This window comes from Silurus meridionalis, chromosome 18 (genome assembly GCF_014805685.1).
Source record: "Silurus meridionalis isolate SWU-2019-XX chromosome 18, ASM1480568v1, whole genome shotgun sequence".
Lineage (NCBI taxonomy): Eukaryota > Metazoa > Chordata > Actinopteri > Siluriformes > Siluridae > Silurus > Silurus meridionalis.
The window spans coordinates 12787986-12806745 of NC_060901.1; the positions used below are offsets into that span (position 1 = coordinate 12787986).

The 18760-nt window shown below is 37.2% G+C and overlaps 1 protein-coding gene across 6 annotated transcripts in view; it reads right to left on the minus strand.

Moving 5' to 3' along the window:
- Positions 1-18760, minus strand: part of celsr1a (cadherin EGF LAG seven-pass G-type receptor 1a) — a 75606-nt gene that overhangs the window by 13897 nt on the left and 42949 nt on the right. For all 6 annotated transcript variants that reach the window (XM_046873198.1, XM_046873201.1, XM_046873200.1 and 3 more), the window contains 11 exons: positions 11472-11629; positions 9946-10109; positions 8530-8655; positions 5847-6019; positions 5383-5568; positions 4873-4986; positions 4486-4660; positions 4021-4162; positions 1328-1448; positions 1015-1198; positions 477-578 (listed from right to left, as the gene is read on the minus strand). In XM_046873198.1, coding sequence (XP_046729154.1) covers positions 477-578; positions 1015-1198; positions 1328-1448; positions 4021-4162; positions 4486-4660; positions 4873-4986; positions 5383-5568; positions 5847-6019; positions 8530-8655; positions 9946-10109; positions 11472-11629 — 1645 coding nt within the window. The remainder of the gene's footprint in view (positions 1-476; positions 579-1014; positions 1199-1327; positions 1449-4020; positions 4163-4485; positions 4661-4872; positions 4987-5382; positions 5569-5846; positions 6020-8529; positions 8656-9945; positions 10110-11471; positions 11630-18760) is intronic.

Genomic DNA, 18760 nt, shown 5'->3' on the forward strand with positions numbered 1-18760 from the left:
ACAGCCAGGATTTTCCTTTTGATAAGGCATGTTTAGTCAATGGATCACTTCAAATGCCTCGTTAACATGCATTTAGCCGGCCAATATAAAGAATAAAGGCCTGAGTGGGTGTGACGGTTCAGTTAAAAAAAAGGGAAAACAAAAGAAAACAGCATAGAAGAGAAAGCCAAAGCTGAGAGGACACAATCCACAGCAACCAATTCATTAATCCAAGAATTTGAGCAGAACGTGTTGCTTAATGCATGTCCGTCCAAAAACTAAAACACGGCAGCAAGTCATTTCATAAAAAAGCAGTGTCACAGAAAAAGTGTGGGAAAATAATTCGGAAATTTGAGTAGCTGTGAACTCATTTGTTTGAGCCATTTGTCTAGATGTGAATTATATAGGCTGTTAAATTCCTGTCAGATTATGTGTTTGAAAAGCTGATTTTTATATCCAAAACCCGGATTCTTCTAGGAAAAACATACAGCACTCACCTATAGATCCTTTGGGGCAGTTCATAGCAACTGGACGACCAAAACTGGTTCTTGGCCACCAGATTCCAGCATTGAATGCCTTGGGGCAGACATCATAAACGACTGCAATTCAAACACAGGACACACAGAAGCGTGAACTTTTCACATTCACACAAATGCGGTTTGGCACTTCCATACTTCTATTATTTAACTGCTTATTATTGTGGAGATCCTATTACACGACTTTGGGCAGATATTATGTAAGAAACATTTAAACAAAGATGATTTCTTTAAGCAGCTGTTAAATTGAAACTGAACTGGTGTTGAAACGATCTCTAAGCTTTATCCAAAATGTAATAACAGTAATATGTTTATTACATGAACTTTTAATTAGCTTTCCATTTTAAGCTTGGTTGTGTTACATGTTATAAAATACCAAGTTCTAACAGCAGCAGTAAGCTGATATATAGATAATAGATACTGAATTATAGATAAGCTTTCTTTATATCAAAATGGCTGCAGGTAATCAGGGATAAAGCACCATGTGGTAAGTACACACCCTCACAGCCAGTGTTAGTCACTTCTGCAAAGGGGTTATCACATCGGTTGCACTCTCGGCCAATCACACCAGCCTTGCACGGACACTGGCCGGTCTGAGGATCACAGGTTCGGGAGCTAGCGCCCGGAAAAAAGCAGTCACACGGGTAACAGGAATCGCTGTCTTTGGGGCTGTAATAATTATCCTGTGAGAAAAGTAGGAAAATGTAAATGCATTATGTTCCAAGCATACAAATCAAAGTCAAGAAAACATTGTGATTGAGTATTTAAACTGTATGTATGTAGTCAGCTTTAAGCCCTGATGTGATGAATACCTTGCAGCGACACTCTCCTGTGGTCTTGTTGCAGTCTGGGTTAAAACCTTTGCTAACATCACAGTTGCAGGGGCCACACACAGGGCTTCCCCACCAGCCTTTGGGACATGGTTTCTCCATCCTGATAAAACAAACGGTGCCATCAATTGATAACCTTGTATATAAATGACATTTTACCTCGACAGCCTCAATTTGTAATCTTAGTTATCTTATCTTTTAAGCACATGCTCAAAACATAAGTGATTTCAAGTCAATGATTCAGTTCATAATTGATAATATTCTGAAGAAAAAAAAGGTGGGAAAGATTTCACAAGGGCAAAATGATCAGTCCGATGTTAGGATGTACAGCCAGGGAGACTCATTAAAAGAAATAGAAATGCCTTATCTTTCAATCCTAAAAGAATATGGTAAAAATATGGCAGATTTATATTTAGGAGCATGGCAAAAGCTATGCAGGGTTAACACAATTGGCTAAAGCACAAATACCAACAGTATTTAATAGTCATTGTGTAGCGTACTCTTTCAGACTGGCAAATACCATTTACCATTTATTTAGAAGCTAACCCCAAATGCTTATACTTGTATAAGCAACACTGTGTTCTACCAGGCTCATAGGTCCAATACCTTTTCCCTTATTTATTTATTAAACATGGTGTTAGTTTCCATTGCTATATTAATGGCACACCTGTAAGTTTAGATCAAAACCAGGTAACGAATATCAGTTAATTTATGACGTCCTCCTATTTACTTTAGCTAAGGCTATATGCAGGCTGAATAAAGTACACTTTTGTTTTTTCAGCCATGCTGAAATGCATTAACAAACTAAACAATCCACATCAACAGAGTGTGAAAACTGACAGCGTGAGAAAGATAAATACCAGAATCAGATAAAGATAAATAGAAGACAGACATGCATGGATACAGTGCGGCTTTTCAGTGGTTGACAAAGTCATTGAGCCGAGGCTGAAGCCTGAGTAAAAAAAAAAAACAGAAAGTATAATGGCCCTTTTCCCCCCACAAGGATTGAAATGTCATGTAGTGTAGTAAAAAGGCTTTAGTTAATGGCATATAATGTGAATGCAAATTAACCATATAAGGCCAACTCTATTATTAGAGATCAGATTCCACAATTAATCCAGATTTAAGTATAAACTATACAAATGCAACGAATGCCATAACAAGCTTCATTAGAACGGGTGTGTTAGGATGGATAGGTAAGGAGTGACCTTTGTGAGGTAGCATAACAGTAGAGGCAAAAACATTTTAGGATAAAACACACTGTGTTGGTGGTCAGCTTGGGACAGTTTATACACTTGTTAAGTGAATGAATACTGCATTGACTCTGTTTGGTTTATTCAAGTCATCCTTTCACACACTGCTTTAGCTCAAGCTGGCACAAGAACCAAACCCACCCACAGAGAAAAACACACATTTGGAATCTGCCAGAGCTCTGGACCTTTCAGGTTCCTGCAGCTCCTAATATGGAATCCAAATAGCCCAAATGTGTGGGCAGGATCATCTTTGGATATACTGTAAATGTATTATGTAAAAATAAAAATTGTGTTGCAATCCATTGCATCAGAATAAAATCTTACAGGTTTATCTTTTAGTGAAATGTAGAATAGTTAAAATAGTTGAAATGTTTATTATCAGGTCATTCAACGTTTCTTGTTACTTATTTACTAGATTTGTTTTCAAGGCAAAAATGGCTTGCACTGCACAAAAAAAAAATGTACTCTCATCTCCAAAATCCAAGATGGTACCACTGTGTTCGGACGCTGTTCCAGCCAATCTAATGCAGAATTCTTAAGGCAACCGATCAAGTTTATATTTCACTGCAAGTTGCATTGTGTGTATAATTACTGTTGTGACAAATAAAAATCATGAATCTTGAATTTTAAGAACCCTTTAAGCACCCTTTAAGAAATGTGCAACAAAATATACACATTTTGGAGATCATTTTGGATCCACTTGAAATAATAATCATAATCGCAAGCAAATTGTCAACCTTTAGCCAATTCTCTTACTCTTCATTTTTCTTAAACAATTTTTACTCCTGAAATATGTTTCCTTTATTGTTTATCACCATGGCGATAGTAAAATGGATATAAACTCATACAATTCAGGTAATTGATATTAATAAAAAAACAAACACTGTTCACACCCTCCTTGAGAATATGGAGAACAATAGGTTAAGCCTGTACAGACATGTTTAACTGTGCTGTGTGGAGAAGTGCCAGGGCTGTGACACACAGGCTCATTAACACACTCACTTCCAGTACTGGCCGCAGGAACATTTCCACCGAGTTGACCGAGACATTTTTCCGAAATGAACGAGGAAAACACAATGTCATGCTGCCAACTCTCACAAACTCATGCAGTCACGTACACGGTTGTAAAATGTACGAACAAGAATACACTCAATATTTATTGACTTGACATGCCTTAAAGGGATCCGGTAGGCATTTTCAGCAAGCGCTGACAAGAGCCTAGTTACTGAAAATTTGGACTCTGCTACACTGCGTGACTGTAGCCTGATTAAACAAACGAATCTAAGCCGTCATTCTGTACTCGCAGGAGTTGGCAGCCACTGAAAGTTTCACACTGAAAGTCGCTGCGCTGGTTTGATAGCAAGTAATGTGAGTCACGTTGAGGTTAGCTGGAGGAGAAGTCATTTATCGTGCTTTTCTTACTTGTTCTCACAGTACTGGCCGTAGTAGTTCTGACCGCACTCGCACGTGTAGCCGTGAGACGAGCTGGGCTTCTGCATACAGGTGGACACGTGCTCACATGGGTTTAGCATGCAAGCGTCTAGGCAATCTTTCCCGAAAAAGCCTGGAGGCAGAGAGAGAGACAGGCGAAGAGACAAAAAAGAGAGAAAATTAAATGTCACCAAAAAGTAATAATTTGTCCCTTAGTAGAGTTTTGCACAACATTCGACACAGCTAAAAAACATACTGCTTGTTGAACAGACTTAAAAATTATCTCTTTTGTAACAGAGCTTCTGCTTAAAGCATTTTTAAACTATTTGTACTAGCACAAAGAACCTGCAATGTAATGTTGTTTGTCTTTCTGGGTCAGATTGTCTATTTAATGTAGTAAATGTAGGAGCTGTAAATGTGTATACTCAGATATAGCTGTGTGTATATTCAGCTTACCTGGCTCACAAACACAAGTGTGAGCGTTCCACTCGTCCATGCAGAAGCTGTTCTTAGGGCAGATGTTAGAGTCACAAGGGTCGGCCAGGTCACAGCCCTCCTCAACGCGGATCTTGAGACCTTGCTGCATGTTTATGTTGCCGATGTTGGTCGAGGTCTCGCCCATCCTCACACCCTGTAACAGACGTACACGCATTTCCATTCTCAATTGACCTTACACAACAGGCAACCCATGTAATGGCTTAAATGAATGCAACAAACCTATACATTCTTTTATTACCACTTTATCTATGTAAAGCTGCTTTGAGACAATGTCCATTTTCTTAAAGCGATACAAATTAACTGAATCGAATTGAACAAATCATCTTTGAAAATCCATATGTTTACCTGTATGCAGCCCTGAAAGCCCTGTAGGACATTGTTGTTCTCCCCCTGAAGGCCCCCAATATACAGACTCTTTATCTTCAGTCCAGGGAGCTCGTTTCCGATTTCAATTGACCTCTGCAGAACATCCCAGAGCATGCAATACTCATTAACCACAGTATGGTGACAAAATCAGTAAAAAAATGTAAAATGTAACAATGCGTCATAATTACATGCAGATCAGCATTAACACAGCATTCAACAACATAGAACAGCCTCAAATCACTCAATATAGTCACACAACACATCATTATACAATATGTTGCCTTTTTAAGCCTTTATAGTTTTTCAGTGGAAAAAGACAAAATCTGTACTGGTTGACAATTTCTAGTAGTGTCTCAAAAATCACAATACTGCATACCACTTTCTAAATATCTGTCTGAAATAACGGACGGCCCAAAAGATATCGTTATCTCATTTAAAACACAATGTATAACATATAATTATAGTACGGTTGTCCAGACCATCACATACCTTAAACATATCATAATCAAGAGACACTTGAGCCATGTATTTGGTGTCTTTGCCTTCTTTGCTGCTAGTGATCTCTACGAGAAGGTGGTGCCATTCTCCGTCATTCACCCTGACCTCGGGAAACTCGAGCAGCGCCATGCGCTTCTCCCCTAGCAGCACCTCCATCTGCACCTGTCTGTTCACCACCTACAAGAAAATCATGAAAAAAAAACACCATAAAAGTCTTTTCTGAAAATGGAAAACAAGTGCTGGACAGCTTAATGTCATTTCAAGACCTTTTGTCAACACACATTGCTCCCATGCAGTTATAAAATAATCACAATAAGATATTCAACCCTTTCAGACACATAGTAAATCTGAATCTCAATAAAACAAAAATCTCAATAAAAAAATAGTCCACACCAACAGCAGCAAATCGATTTACATAAAAAAAAAAACATGTCTGGTCCTAGCTGTTTACTCACTTGCAGGTTGATTTGGGAAGCAGAGCCAGCATTAGCCTGCATCAAGGTGGCAGTGGTGCTGCTCTGCCTTGTTCGGAACATCAAGCCGATGTACCAGGGCACAGCTACAGTGATATCGTGATCACTCCATGACATCATGGCCTGTCCATCAAAGTATTGTGGAGAGGGCATCACTGTAAAAACAAGATACAGTTTAAAAAAAATTTTTTTTTTTTTACATTTAATTACGCAGCAAATAATAAAATTGCGGAGTTGAAAGAGCCTGCATCAGTGGTTGTAATTATACCTCAAATAACCACAAATATAACCATGTGTCAGTTTACTGATGTTGTACTTCCTGAGATTACAGAGACTGGGCTTAACGATTACCAGAAATAACATGAACTCATAATCCACAATTAAACCTGCATTAAGAGACCATGTGATTAATAATCGATTGCTCCCCTCACGATGAAGCCCAGTGCTGAAAACTGTAAGGCACATTTTTCTAGTGGCACCCATTATTTGTGACATTCTATTATTTTGAAAAAAAATTAATTTGCGTCTAATTTTGTCAGCACGTCAGTCTCAAATTTCCTTTTTCTCTTGGGTCATTCTTCTCTGTCTCCAAGTTTTCTGTTACCCCAAGGGAAGATTGCAGTTACAAGCTCTGACCTGCTGCTATGTAAATGTTCAAATATTTCTTGAAATGCCTCTTTCTTTTGGCCCAAAATGACTTAAAATGAGTTGGCTGAGACTCTTTGAAGTGTGCATAAGAATGTAGGTCTACATAGTTAATCATATTTGAAATATGATCATGGTTTTTGCTCAACTACTCTTTTTTCGAATACATTCAACAACAACGTTATATAAATACGTTTTATATAATGTAAAATTGTATTTTGCATTCAATATTTAAAAAAAATATATACTTAATGTATGTAACAAAAGCATGTCAACCTTTAATGTGGCCTGAAAGCCAAAAACCTGCTTAAAGACAAAATGCAATGCAAATATCATTGCAAATATAAAAATAATTGTTTTTATAAGCGATTGCAATTCTCAGAGATAATGCCGTGTCTGAAATATGAGAAAAAAAGCCTCACACGCAGTTTAGCATGCAGCAGATACACCTCACATGATTAGAGATGTTATTCAGCCGCCATTAACACTCACTAAAGAGCCAAAGATTCTCGAACACTTGCAGCAAGAGTTCCATGTTTAACTCCAGGACGTACATTTGATCTGCTCACTAACCAGACAGCAGAACAGCAGAATAAAAGCCATCAGAAAACAGTTTCATTCACATCTGTAGAAAACAGTTGACAAAAAAAACAAAACAAAAAAAAACTAGACTGTCCTGCAGCTAAACTGAAACACAAGTGAGCGTGCTATTTCAAGGATTCACCTCATCAGCATGAACGCATGAGCTTTCTATCCGAGAAAGCTGATTTAGCCAGAGTTTATAGCTTTCAGATGAGCACCTGGAAGAGAACATTTTAACTTTCCACAAGCTGCTGTCCTGTCTTATAAAATGTCTGACCACAAAATCCCTGTTTAACATGCTGACTAATGTATCATTATAATCCTGTTTCACCTCAGATGTACACATGTCGATCAGTCACTCAGCACAGGGTTTACTGTTGTATATTATGTATTGTCCTGATGAATCATCCTAGGCTTTTAACAGGATTTGAGAATCTCATTACTGCTACATTCCTGGCAAATCAGAACACATCTAAGTTCCCTAATGCCCAAGTTTTGTGCTGTATAAATACTTCTCTCTCTCTCTCTCTCTCTCTCTCTCTCTCTCTCTCTCTCTCTCTCTCTCTCTCTCTCTCTCTCTCTCTCTCTCTCTCTCTCTCTCTCTCTCTCTCGCTCTCATTAAAGCTTACAGTTTATGTTAGAGAGCTAAAGTGAAATTAGCAGATGCTGAGTGAGATTGTCTGACTTTCGTTTGAAGGTGAAAATCCACATTTTCTCATCCACATTTACAGTCACTCAAAGGAAGACCATTCTTGCTTGATGTAGAAAATGAGGTATAGGTCCATGTTATTTCTAGGACATATTATTGTTTCGACATCCCTTAAGCATCAGTTTTAAGATTGACAGAGGCTTTAAAAAGTGTTTTAACTTGACAAGAAAATATTGCTGCTGATAAATATGTTCACACAAATGCAAAAGACTCGGATAACATACATTTTTTTATAAAAATACAAATAAAGTCCGTTTATTTTTTTTCCAAGTAAATTCTCTTTTCCCTTTTGCAGTTTCCTTTCTGAAGCAGCCTCATGCTCATATCACGCCTTTTTCAAGGCCAGAGTGAATTTTCCTTTTGAATCATGAACTTGATTCTACACTTTGTCATTACAGCTCAGTGCCAGGCATGTGACGATGACTCATGTTCTTCCTGAGGGATGAAATCGAGCCCTTTTATTAAGCTGTAAAGAATAAAAAGGTGTATCTTAACAGGCTTGGCAACAACATGACAGCAGATTTGCTAGAGGGTCTTATCGGCTGCTGCTTTGAGTCTGTGTCACAGTGAACTGAATATCGGGCTGAAAAACGACAGCAAATTTGATCTGATGGATAGCAGTACAGAGATTTCTCTGCATGTTACATGTGGTTCTGTGGAGAGTCAATGTGTGAATTAAAGCGTGAATAAAGAATATATAAAAACACAGAATGTCGAAAACTTTCTTACCTTGTTCACAGTTCTTGCCTCCGCGGCCAATAGGACAATCACAGGAATACGTGTTCCACTTGTTCTCACACTGACCTCCATACTGACACAGGCCATCGTTGCAAAAGTTCCTCTTTGCAGGACAGCCTGGAGGAAAAATAGGGAAAAGAGTAGATGAATCATACAGAATTTTTCTGTGCTTTACAAGGGAAATATACAACACCAACATGTGAAACTCCTTATCATTAACTCCTCAAACACAGGGATTTTAACTGTTACATGACAGGATAATGTGCTGGCAATCCTAATGTCGTTATTTGTGTCAAGCCAAAGCTTTGTGATTTTAATTTATACATTAATTGTATGTGTTTATTTAAAACATATAAACAAACAAATAAAAATAATAAACACTACTTATCATCATCATCATCATCATCATCATATAATAATCAAATAATCATTAATTAATACATAAATTAATGAATAATATATATAATAAATATTAAATTATTAATAAATCTAATTTTTATTTTTATTCTGCTTATTGTTATTATTATTATTATTATTATTATTGATAATGATTTTAATGCATTTACCATTAAACTCAAAACTGAAAAGTGTTGCTGATGCTGATGGTACTTAATGTTTTAAATCACAGATTTCACAGAGTGTAGGATGGAATATTCACAAATAAAATCTCCAACAGTGTTTCTAATTTATACACACTATATTGCCAAAAGTATTGGGTCACCTATTCATATGTATGGTATATGAGTTTATAAGCTTTGGATTCCACATTTAATCCCAAAGTGCTCCTATAATTCCCTCCACTCTTCTGGGAAGATGTTCCACTAGATTTTGGAGTGTGCTTATGGATATTTGTGTTCATCAGCCACAAGGGTGTTACGAAAGGCAGGTACTGATGTAGGTGAGGAGGCCTGGGGTGCAGTCAGCGTTCCAATTCATCCCAAAAGTGTTCAGTAGGGATGAAATCAGAGCTCTATAGCAGGGCACTCAAGATCTTCCTCTCCAAAGCATGTAAACCAGATCTTCAAGGAGCTCACTTTGTGCACAGGGGCATTGCCATGCTGGAACAGGTTTGGGTTTCCAAGTTCAAATGAATGCAAAATTTTATTATAGCGCATCTAAAGACGTTCTGTACAATTGAGTGCCTCCAGTTTTGTGGTAACAGTTTGGAAAAGAACCACATATAGCAGAAAAGGTTGTGTCCCAATACTTTTGGCAATATAGTGTAACAGTGCAGATATCTATGTCTAATATATCTAATACTTAAATGCATTTTTGTACATGTCGAAACCTGTTTACAAATTTAGGAAAACAAGAGATTTAAAGCATTTATTATAAAAAAACATTAAAACAATCAATAGCCACTAATCAATAGATCAGTGTAAATGCAAGCCACTCTAATAGTCAGACCTGCTGTGGTGCCGTTGTTGGCGATGAAGCTGGCCATGTCCATGGGCTTGCTATCGATGGTTAGGTTCCTCATGCAGCCCACAAAGTCTCTGTTTCTCACTGGGAAATCCTCTGGCAAGTTGGGGACACCACCCAGCAGCAGAGGGCCAGTCAGGTCCAGCGATCTTCAAAAAAATTACATCCGGTATTACTAATCATCCAGGATGCTAACATACACTATATACCAGACTATTGCTTTAGTCACTGATTTATCTAACAGCTGTGCAAACATAAATTGCATGTCACTTAGACATTATAAATGAAATGAAATGTAAGAAACAAATAATTGACTATACAGTAAATATAGAGTTAAAATATAATCTGCATATTTCTGTTTAAGTTATAACAATCTTACTAATAAAAGGCACACCAATGCCCATGTCTTAATCTGCTCATATCTGTCAAACATCTTGGAAAACTGCAATTCGATGCAGACAACTGAATTTAACAATCGTGGATTGTATAATATATTTTAATAGAAGCCTAATTCTCCAAAATTAGGTTATTGTGTGAAACATTGCTGGTCCCCGGTGTAGAGCAGATCAGAGAGAGCTCAGTACCCATGTACACATTTAATCGGCATGCATGAATAGCAAAAATAGAGGCATTACAAGTCTCTCACAAGATAAGATTACTAGGCATCACATCAAACGGTTGTGCGAGTTTCGCCGCCCTACTGTGACCTGGTCCGATACTGAAGGTGTTGTGTGAGAGTGTGTTTTGTACTAAATAATGGCAGTACAGGATTAGCTCTGTTTTATGTCACAACATGCCCTCTTTATCTAATTCTTACATCCTTTTTTTGCTGTACTACATTAAAACATTCAGCAGGCTACTGTATAATCTATTAGATATATAAATACTATATGTACAGCACACAGAGCTGTTTAAAAACTCTTCTGCATATTACATTTAACCCGATCCACTCAGTGACCTGCTTGGAGCAGGCTGGCACAAAATGGAGCAGGTTGCTTGCCATCAGGCTGAGGACACTTGTTCCTGCTCTAATTTTATTTGCATTCGTTTGAAGTGCTTTTAACGCAGAGCTTCGTGTGCAGCCACGCCCACTGCCTTAAACTCTATGTGCACAGCTGTTTAGCCAGATATAATAACAATTACAGATCAACGACAATTTAAAGGAAAACATGCCACTCCAAAATCACCCACAACTGTTCTATTTGGCTAAAGAAGCTTTGGGATGGTCGTTATTAACATTTTAATTAAACTGTTCAATAAGCCCTTTTGCAATGTCAATACAGCAGAGTCATTCTTGAAAAGACCCACTATTATAGGACAGAAATATTCAGTGATCAGGCAGAATCAGTTTGTAATGATTTGCTGTAAGGAGGTGGGTGTGCCACTAGAAAGACTATAAAAGGGACTGACTGGGCATGAAGTGCAATCTGTGGAGATTACAACTAAAAATATAACAGATCTGTTAAGCGAGAGAAAGACATAGACGGATAAACACAATAATAGGTACTAACTTCTTTTGGCCTGATTGTGTGCCCTGTGCCGCGCACGTGTAGTTCCCGATTTGAGTTCCGAAGCGCACTGCCATGGCAATATCACAGTCATCCACAGCCACCACTGCCACCTTCTCCCCCGAAGGACCATTCGGGACACCCAGGCGCCCAATGTTTGGCTGCAGCACACACAAAAACACATGCAGAGAGAGGTCAGTCACAAGGTCAGTCCAAATACATAACACAAAAAATCTGAAGATTACTGTAAAAAAAAGTATTAAAGCAAATCACCTCGCATTATATAAAATATATGGCAACACAACTAAAGCAAGTAATGAGTGAATTGGTTTGATCAGAGATTAAAAAAATAATTAATATTTATGAATCATAAATAATATATTTTAAAATCAAAGTATATCTTACTATCTTACTAAATTGTACACAATGAATTTTTGGTTGCAATACATAAGCTGTTATGCACAGCCACTTACACACATACCATAATTATAGGCTTTATATAGGCAGCTGATGTATTGGCAGGCTGTTTAAGTGTAACACATTCGTTCATATTCATTTACCATACATTTAGCAAGTAAGAAGAGAGTGAGAGTGAGAGAGAGAGAGAGAGACAGAGAGAGAGAGAGAGAGAGAGAGATGCAAATACAGTGAAACAAAAATGAGAGACTAAACTCTCGAGATACTAAAAGTTTTTTAAGTTGGTCCAGGCATGGCACAGTTTTCACAGCAGAGACCTTATCACCATCATCAATGCCCCACCTGTATATCATTACCCTTTTACACCACCAAAACACACTCTGTTTTCCAATAGATTTTTCCTCAACAACTAGACATTAGCCTTCAGATGCTCAACCTGCTTTTATCCTGTTTGTCTTGGACATTCAAAACATCCCCTTGTATATGTACATCTCTAAGTCTGAGCATTTGATGCTGTTTTCTAAGGAAGTGCAGTAGTGTCAGAGAGAATGTAGAAGCAGGAGTCATCAAGGTGTGAGCAGGAAAGCAGACTCCCATCAGGGAGAGAACAAAGTTTTAGAAGAGCCGAGTGTGTCACAGTGTGTGTCAAAAGTCCTTAATATAGCAGATTAATGGCTCCAGAGATAAAAGCAGCATGCTCATATTTTGGTGCATTGTTCCAATGCTTTAGCAGCAGGATACGAGGGCGTGCGTTATTATCCAGATGGCTATCTCCAGTCATGCTGGGTGTTTTTTTTACATAGGAGACTGAACAAAACAAAACTGGCTAATGGTCAGCCATGAGGTGTCATCGACATAACATGGAACACGTATATTTGCATGGTTACTTTTAAAATGGTTCCTTTATATATATATATATATATATATATATATATATATATATATATATATATATATATATATATATATATATATATATAAAGAAAAATTTTTTAAACATTTTTACTATTTACTATTATATATGTATATAGTTATAGTTATAGTCTTAGTTGTACAGTTATTTTTATATAGTAATATTTGAAATTAATAATTATCATGTTTTATTTCTTTTTAATTGTGGAATTAGAATTATTTTTATGCTGTTTTTAATTTAATTATTATTATTTTTTTTTTTAGCAATTATTTTCTTTTATTATACAATTATTAAAGAGACTCCAGCACAGACTAAATCCCAGATAACTGACTACTATTCTATTCATTTGGAAATAATTTCCACTTACATGCAATAAAACCCATGGAAAAAATAAATAAATAAATAAATAATAATAATAATAATAATAATAAATTAATTAATTAATTTGTGTTTTTTATTTTATTTAATATTTGTGAATATTAGATATTGTAAAAGTGTGTCAACTGACCACACATATATATATATATATATATATATATATATATATATATATATATATATATATATGGTATTGATATATAAGTGGTCAATTGACACACTTTTACAATATCTAATATTCACAAATATAAAATAAAATAAAATATACAAATTAAAAGCATGCCTTTTCTTTTGATGGATAATGAAAGGTTAAGTTTAGATTCTCTATGTGCACACAATCACTGTTTCTATTTCAGTTTTTACACTGGTGCATGGTGAATGTGTCATATCCAGCCTGGGGAAAATCTCACGTACATATCCTTTAGAAATTGCAGTTAGATCATGATCTGTTCATAGGACAGAAAGCAATAATAAAACCTTATTCAAGCTATTGGCTATGTACCAAGAAAAACAAAGAGAGAAAATCATAAAGTTCCAGGCATGCCAAGGATGCCGGCACAAAGTCCACACCAAGATGCTGAAGTTGGGTGCCATTCTGGCTCCGCCTTTTTACCTACTGTAGTCTAAGAATCCCTCTGATGGATGTACTGTATGTATTGACTCTGGTGCTGATGGAGCTTTGCTGATATATATATATATATATATATATATATATATATATATATATATATATATATATATATATATATATATATATATATTTATATGGGCCATGGTTAACCCTCTAAATACAACAGCTCACCACAAACCCACTCGACAACCAAAGCGAAAAATAAGCCTAAGTAGCCTTTAAGCAGCATTTCGACAAACTCCACCTCCTTCGAACATTAGTTCCTCTAGAAATTTAAGAGCACTTTTGAGCCTGTGCCAGCTCAATCCTAAGCATGTACCATGTACAGTATAATACTACACATACAACAGCAAGCAGGGTCAAGCGATTAAGCCTTGCTGACACACTCTAAGCTTTGAATTAATAGTTAAGCTTCATTCCAGAGCGAGTCATTTATCTAAGCTCTTAATCAAGCTCTCAGGGGAGTAGGATAACAACAAGCGCACTAACGCTAGAGGAGAAAAAGCTACTGCCTTGCACACATCAAGTAAAAAGATCACAACAGAGAGGCATGATAAAGTAATCCAAAAATGCTGAGATCAGTACTGAAGAATGTGCGTCATTACAAGAGTTATCACACCGCCACGTGTTATGATAAGAACACAACAATGTCGCTTTTTCCGAGTCTCTACTTCGCATTTCTTTTTTTCCAAACTAAGCATCTCTGATTCCTGACTAGAGGATTTGAGGTCTGGTTGAAATTCGACATTGGATTACATTTACTGGCAGGCTTTTAAAAACAAGCATGAGAACACAAAACCTCCAGTGTCTAGAGCAATTAAAAAAATAAAACAACATCACCCAAAGTCACCTAAGGCAGATTTGTACTTATCTTAATATAATAGCTTTATTTTAGGATCATTTACTTGACAAACAATTAAATTCTGTTTAGAATGTTCTTCAAATATATATATAATAAAAAAAACATGTTGAATAAAATGTCAATGGATTAGAACCACAAAGACTTAAGTTCGACCAGATAGAGCCTGAAGTCACATTTCCACTAATCCAAATCTGGAGTAGGCTTTCACTGAGACCTGAGGTTTCATTTCGGGTGCTGAGCTGAGTTCTTTATAGAGTGCTGAAGTGCAGTAGATCAAGGCTAACCCTGCAGAAAGCTGAGCCAGGATCCCCTATGGTGGTTTTGGCAGCACCTAACACTGATTGACATGTGGGATACCAAACATGCATTACAAGCAAAGAAAGAGACAGAGAGAGAGAAAGAGAGAGAGAGAGAGAGAGAGAGAGAGAGAGAGAGAGAGAGAGAGAGAGAGAGAGAGAGAGAGAGAGAGAGAGAGAGAGAGAGAGAGAGAGAGAGAGAGAGAGAGAGAGAGAGAGAGAGAGAGAGAGAGAGAGAGAGAGATGTGTTGGTACATGCACTGAGTCTGCATTTATCTCGAAATAGTACTCATGCTGCAATGAAACCAACATAATGGAATAATATTACTTCAGTCTGCATAATTAGAAGGTAATTCAATATCTAGTCTATGTCAAGAATTCGATATAAACAAATGATGTAGGAATGCCACAGTTGAGCTTAGCATAAACCTCTTTTTCATTGGTTATAATGGACTCTTTGTGCTGATCCACACGGCTGAGGACATGTGTGAAAGGTTACGGCTACTTTTTTCCATCTGTGTGCTAATGGAAACAAGGAAACAGTTCAGTTTCACTGCTGAAGAGTAGCAGAAAGTATGAACGTCACTTATTGACAGAATGCTGAATGCTGGATATATAATAATAAAGGGCCGCGAATTCTGCTATTGGGTTGATTATCTAAAACAGGATCTCTGATTGCGGTTATTTGTCTGAAAATGCTTGATGTGTTTTAGCAGCCACTGACATAAATAATTAAGAGAAAAAAAACAAACATTCTGACAACCCTAGCCAAATGCGCGCGCACACACACACACACACACACACACACACACACACACACCCAAGTGCACATCTATCTGTGGCATCAGTCCACATGCCTTCTGGCCCCTGAAACCAACAGGTGTCAGCTTGTGTACATTCGCCGCCCTGCAATTCCAAACTTACTTTTTTTTTTTACTTCTCTATCCATCCTACCATCACATTGCCATTTCAGATCAATTGAAACAGATTTTTTTAAATATTTGTAACAAACCTGTCTGAGCTGTAGTAACCGATAATAAACCTACACAGTTTACAGTGTGGTACAATGGTGGTATTTTCCTGCTCATGTTTTAAACAGAGGTAGATGTCTGATAGAGTAACAACTAAATCCTATAAGGGCATTTCAACAATGGTCCTGCAGAGACAGTGCACTACTGCAGCTGACATCACACACACTTTAAGAGAGACAATGAGTAAATATTTGACTATTTGTCCAGCTGTCTGCACACAAATGTGTTTAAAATGTCCAACATGTGTCACTGAGTGCAAACTTGACACTACTGTAAACCATAGAAACACAACAATACTATCATTTAACAGAAGCATGTACTTTTTAAAAATATTTCTGTAACTACATAAGATATGTAAGTACAATCAGGTCAGTTAGTCTTTATAATCAGCCTAATTAATCTGAGGCATGGTGATTGGATCCATAATGGTCTGAGTAAAAAAAATGTACACAGTAATATATACGCAATTAACAACTACATCTACAATTTAGCCACTTTGTAATCCCACCACTGACTGTATTAGATGCTGAGGTGTGGTCTATCAAAAAATAATGCATTTGGCTAAAAATCACAAAAGATCCTGTCGCCTGAGTTGAACACGACGGAAAACCCTTCGTGAAATTTCTGTACACGTCGCAACCTCTCTCCGTCATTAAGCTAGGACTTTATCTCATTTAAGCAACTCTTTCAACATGCTCCCTCCAAGTAGGTCAACATATTAATCACTATGTCTCTCGAGCAATTCCATGAGCACAAAGATAGCTAAACAATACTATTTAAGAGTTGTAAACACTGCTTATCAGGCTAGATATATTTAACCAAATTGTAAAGACAATATCAGCTATTAAGAATGCGTTTCCCTTAGTGCTCCTTTTTAAAGTTGTTAAGCAAAGGCCTAGTTCCTCTGTCTTTTTCCCCCACATATGAATGTTGACATCTGAATGTTGATCTCCACAGCTAACAACGAAAAAAGAAAGAGGTTGTGCTAGGACAAAGCTTAATTCAGCACAAGGAACCACTTTATTACTTTAACAGTAAAGAATCACAATCAAAGCTCACTATAATTGTCTAAAAATTGGTGCATTTTTCCACATGAAATGCTGTGCAGTATGTAATTCTGCTGAGTCAGTAAGTTGCAGTACAAAGAATGGATTCCAAAATGTTCCCGGAAAACCCAAAAAGCTTGTTCGGGACTAGGACCTGAATTTACTTGGAACTAGGTGAAATGTTCAGGCAGATGTGATGGGATGTGATTGGGAAAAGGCTCACAGTTTCCAAGCAATCTTTACATGTTGTTACATGAGGCCATTGTCTTGCCCAAAGGCTGAGCTCAAGTTTCTGAAAACTCTCTGATTTGACATCTTTATTTGTGCCGAAACCTCAGATTTAAGAAAAACTGCCTTGTCAAAACCGACAAGTAGAAATCTTCTGTTACATCAATTCAGCCTGTCATACAAGTGGCTGCAAACATTCGATGTTGCTTTTTGGGATTTACCTCTTATCCTGTATAACACATAGAAAGAAATATTGGTTTACACTATTAAAAAAAGTAACAACAATATGAAGCTGAGATCAAAAAATCAGCTCCTCTCATGCAAAGTAGTGTAGAGAGGCTCATGAAGAGTGCAGTGTTGTCTTTTTATGGGCTGCTGGTAAGTACAGGAAAGACAAAATGGAGCTGTAGAAGAAAGATAAATACAGGATTTTATTTGGGTTAGACTGAGGAAACTCAGCAGCCTGCGCTTTCTTTTCTTTCCTCTCCCTCCTTCGTGTCTTCCATTTCCTCCTTCACGGAACAATCAGTACGTCTGGCGCTGGCATCACAGCAATGCGTATAAGACTGTGTTTTCACAACGCTGTCCTCCCCCAAGCCTTTATACGCAAAGTTCAAACACCATTACCTCACCCACCCTGTGGCAGTGTAAACCTAGAGCTGTGAATAATTAAAAGGAACCTGCCTGACCCTATACACACAAACACACACACACACACACACTCACCTACATACACATTGCCAAACATTCCCTCAAGACATACACCTAGCACCATGTTGTTCTCTTCCCCACAGGACAGGAGCCACAATTTCAGACCTATATGTTACACAGGCCTTGTCTCTATAACAAGGTCATCTATCAATGCTTGGCCATGTTCCACGGAGATGCAGACGGACAGTGGCTTTTGTCTCCTTCTGTTCCTTTAACACAAGAACAAACTGGAAGGAGGGAAAAAAAACACTACACAGGCTTCTCCAGTTTCAGTTGGTGTCCACTTCACCTCACTGACTGGTTTACCTCACCTCTAAACACATACTTCACCTGACAAACCTCTAATATTAATGCCAGTTAAAACCTGCCAAAAAAAAAATACCTGAAGATAAAAATGTTTCACAAAATATATGTCTCATATTCCAGGAAGCGATCTCAAATATCTCAGAACATTCCAATCACTCATCATATACTATATGAAAGAGTCCTTAAAAAACGAACTCTAAAGTAGAGACAGCACTAATAACTTATCACACACACACACACACACACACACACACACACACACACACACACACACACACACACACTGTTGCATGGAGAGTAAAATTTGAAAAAAGTATTAACTCTCATGCAGGCAGAAGCAGAGGGTCAGGTATTCATTATATTCAGTAACATGAGACTGTTAAACTTTGGGATTTTGGGATACTAAGTAAATTAGAAAATACTTGAAAATGCAAAAAGATTTCTGCAAGAGTATAATTATAAAGCAATCCTGT